Source organism: Colobus angolensis, unplaced genomic scaffold (assembly GCF_000951035.1).
Source record: "Colobus angolensis palliatus isolate OR3802 unplaced genomic scaffold, Cang.pa_1.0 Scaffold36, whole genome shotgun sequence".
NCBI classification, from domain to species: Eukaryota; Metazoa; Chordata; class Mammalia; order Primates; family Cercopithecidae; genus Colobus; species Colobus angolensis.
Window position 1 is genome coordinate 4,353,092 of NW_012116932.1, and position 3,882 is coordinate 4,356,973.

General features: G+C 46.5%; 1 protein-coding gene across 3 annotated transcripts in view; it reads right to left on the bottom strand.

Annotated features, from left to right (window-relative positions):
* Positions 1-2,991: 2,991 nt before the first annotated feature.
* RPSA (ribosomal protein SA) overlaps positions 2,992-3,882 on the bottom strand; it is a 6,260-nt gene continuing 5,369 nt past the window's right edge. For all 3 annotated transcript variants that reach the window (XM_011953275.1, XM_011953277.1, XM_011953276.1), the window contains exons 5-7: positions 3,660-3,788; positions 3,372-3,537; positions 2,992-3,159 (exon numbers count right to left, since the gene is read on the bottom strand). In XM_011953275.1, the coding sequence (XP_011808665.1) occupies positions 3,065-3,159; positions 3,372-3,537; positions 3,660-3,788 (390 nt within the window). In that variant the 3' untranslated portion in view covers positions 2,992-3,064. The remainder of the gene's footprint in view (positions 3,160-3,371; positions 3,538-3,659; positions 3,789-3,882) is intronic.

Sequence of the window (3,882 nt, forward strand, 5' to 3'; positions counted from 1 at the left end):
GCCACCTCGCCCAGCTAGTTTTTTGTATTTTTTTAGTAGAGACGGGGTTTCACCGTGTTAGCCAGGATGGTCTCGATCTCCTGACCTCCTGAGATCAAGGCCCGTCTCGGCCTCCCAAAGTGCTGGGATTACAGGCTTGAGCCACCGCGCCTGGCCTATTCTTTTTTCTATTCACTCAGTACTTACTAGTATTTACCAAGTGCCAGCTTTTGTGATAGGTTGATTCCAATGTGGATGCTCAGATTTGCCCTTATATTAGGAATGTACAAGAAAAAATGTGTTTATTGCAATCTTACAAAAGGAGTCCCTATGCTACTTAGAAAAGTAGAGAAGAGAGGAGAAAGTGGAGGAAGAGGAGAAACTAGAGTTCTATGTGGGATTCAGTTTCTATTAAGCATAGAAGACAAACTGCCCAAAAGTGTATGAAGAGCTTGAAGTTGTGAACAAGTAAAACCTTAAGGCATGTAATATTTAGAGCAAGCTGCATTTCTAGGATCAGGCTGAACAACGGAATTGAGTAACTTAATGAGGGAAAACTAATTCCCGTGTAGAAGGAAACAGAGAAGTGCCAAGAAAAGAAGGGAGGTGGCTCACGGGGCCAAAGCAAAAGCAGTGCCTAGGAGTGAAGGAGGGAAAGGCTTCTCCCTCACCTTCAAAATAGCCTCATGCTAGGCATGGGCCCACAGCAGTCAGGAAGACTCAATTCTGCAAACACCACTGGGGTAAGTTGCCAGTAGCAGGCTGCTGAACACCCAGGGGGCACAGATTGTCACCTTGATTCAGCAGTGCTTATGAGCTGCCCTACTTTGGATGGGCACCACCAGGCAAGAGAAAACTCAGTTTGAACTGGCTGGTTTAAGGTGGCTATTCCAGATGGTGACAGCTTGGGGGCACTGACTCTGTGGCCATGGGCAGGTGCTGGGTCCCATGAGAGCATGGTAATCCCAGACTGGAGCCAGGATCCACTAGCAGTTGGTGATGTGCGGCAGGGCTGGGGAGTGGAGCTGGGGAGAGGATCCTATTTTCAGGTATAGAAGTTATGAAAAGGTTAAGGCCTGCCAGGAGAGGCTAACCCCAGCTGAGTGGGTCTGAGATCCCCTCTAGTATATTTTCTGGCTTCCACTTAGCTGAACATGAATGAACCCTGCCAAGGAAGACTACCTCCTTCCTAGCCTTAGAATCTAGAAAAAAAGACTTTCTGAACTGCTATGAGAATGCTACCGAGGTCTCCCGATTGGAGGTGCTCAGCACTAAGACACAAGTCTATGGAGAGGCTGGGTTTGTGTGGGACCCCACTAGGATGGGATCTTCCTGGAGGTTGCTGGATAGTGGTATGTCTGATGTAAATAGATGTTTTCCACAATGTCTTCAAGTGTCAGGAAATGCCAAGGTTCTCCGTTCGCTGAAGACTCCAACCAGAACCTGACAAATGAGCTTAGCGTACCTTACTCCAGGCTCACACCACCTCCCAATGCTTCTCCAGCTCCCATTGGCCAGTAGCCTTCTGTTTAACTGTCCCTGCTTCCCACCATCCCGATTCCAGCAATCTCTGCCAGTGTTGCTAACCACTTGCAACTCCCAAGAACCATAAATCTCACTGAACGCCATTCCACTTGGAGACATTATAGGGCAGATTTTCCCAACCTTGCTTACAGTCATAAGCAGGCTTACTATGAAGAAAATGCTTGAGACTGCAGTGTCCCCACTGCCTCAGCACCACTGGAAGGAGCCCTGGGAATGTGGTCACATGTACATCTACTTCGTAAATTTTTAAAGAGAACCTATGAACCCATGTAAATCAGTTCAGGTATCGCAAAATCTGTATTCAATCCAATTTATGGAAATGTCTCTGTTAATCTTTTTGAGACAGGGCCTCACTTCCTCACCCAGGCTGGGTACACAGGGGCTCAATCACAGCTCACTGCAGCCTCAAACTCCTGGGCTCAGGTGATTCTCCCACCTCAGCCTCCTCTGTGTAGCTGACGTACCCTAAGAGTATGCCATCATGCCCTGCCAATTTTCTGTATCTTTCGAAGAGATGGGGTTTTACCACGATGCCCAGGCTGGTGCTGAACTCCTGAGCTCAGGCAATCATTTTGCCTCTGCCTCCCAAAGTGCTGGGATTATGGGTGAGCCAACATGACAGCCAACAGTATTTTTCAGTAGGCAATGAGAATCATTAAATCAGTTTAGGATGAAGCCACCAGCAATAATATATATAAAAAAAAAAGTGGCCAGGCACAGCGGCTCAGGCCTGTAATCCCAGCATTTTGGGGCGGGTCTCATAAGGCCAGGAGTTGGAGACCAGCCTGGCAAAACCGTCTCTACTACAAATGCAAAAATTAGCCAAGTGTGGCGATGCACACCTGAAATGCCAGCTACACTGGAGTCTGAGGCACAAGAATCGCCTGAACCCAGGAGGCAGAGGTTGCAGTGAACTGAGATGACACCACTGTACTCCAGCCTTAACAGGGAAAGACTCTCCCCCCTGCCCCACACCCAGCAAAGACAAATACAGAGAGCATTTTTTTTTTTTATATACATACATACAACCCTCTCCTCTCCCAGAACCTGTAGGCAAGCTCACAAGAGGGGCAATTAATGTCTCTCGATGTGGGGAAGGGCCATCGCCTCTTCAGGGCTTCCAGGAATAGTTAACCTAAGTGACAGGAACATTCTCAAAACTAAAAACCTAAGCTCTATAGAACTTACCCACACACATGGTAATTAAAGTCAAGATTATCAGGGCCTCAGAAAAACATTCCTGAGGTTACCACCTAAATATGTGCAACAACTTATATGTATTTTCAGGGAACAGATGTTCTCTACACAGAAAGCAAGCTCAGGGAAACGCTCAAGTAAAAAGCAATGTACTTTATCTACAGTGGGCTTTAGAAGTACAATGCATTTCAAGACATGTATTTATTATTATACTTTGGTATGCAATCCCAGGTATTCTCATCTGGAGTAAAAAACCAAACTAAATGAACACAACTTTTAGAAACTGATGTTTATTTTCCATCAACCATTTTTCCATGTTGCTTAAGAGCCCTGCAAGAACAGCTTAAGACCATTCAGTGGTTGCTCCTACCCATTCAGTGGCCTGAGCAGTGGGAGCTGCAGACCAGTCTTCCGTGGCAGGCTGAGCACTCCAGTCTTCTGTTAAGAAAATACCAAGAAAAGCCATCAGCTCTGTCCTCAAAGTAGTATTTTTCCTTACCCCACTCCCAACAGCAGTCTATCAGATGCTGTAGCACACTAGGATGAAAATCTCTTAAAGCTACTATAAAAGCCACAGAGATCATTAAAGTTAGAATAAAACTGAGAAGTTGCAAAATATCAGCTTGATGCTCTTCTATCCTGATACATACCAGTAGGGAACTGCTGAATAGGCACAGAGGGCACCTGTACACCTTCAGACCAGTCTGCAACCTCAGGCTGAGTAGCAGTGAACTCAGGAGCTGGAGCAGTCCATTCACCCTGAAATTCCTCCTTGGTCACTGCCTTTTCAGCAGCAGCCTGCTCTTCTTTTTCAATCTGTTTATTAAAAAAAAGGAGGGGGGGGAAGACTTACAGGGACTGACAAATTTTGCTTCCTAGAAGCACAGTCCAAGTTGTCCATTTTGCTTATGTAACCACAAGCCTTTGGAGAAGCTTACCTCTTCAGGATCTCTGTAGAAGTAGAGATCAGGCATGACCTCCCACGGGTGTTCCCGGGAAATAGTGCCACGCATGCGCAGAACTTCCCGAGCCAGCATCCACCACATCAAACCCACTGAGTGAGCTCCCTTGTTGTTGCATGGGATGGCAATGTCCACATAGCGCAGAGGAGAATCTGTGTTACACAGAGCAATGGTAGGTAGGTTAACATAAGATGCCTCC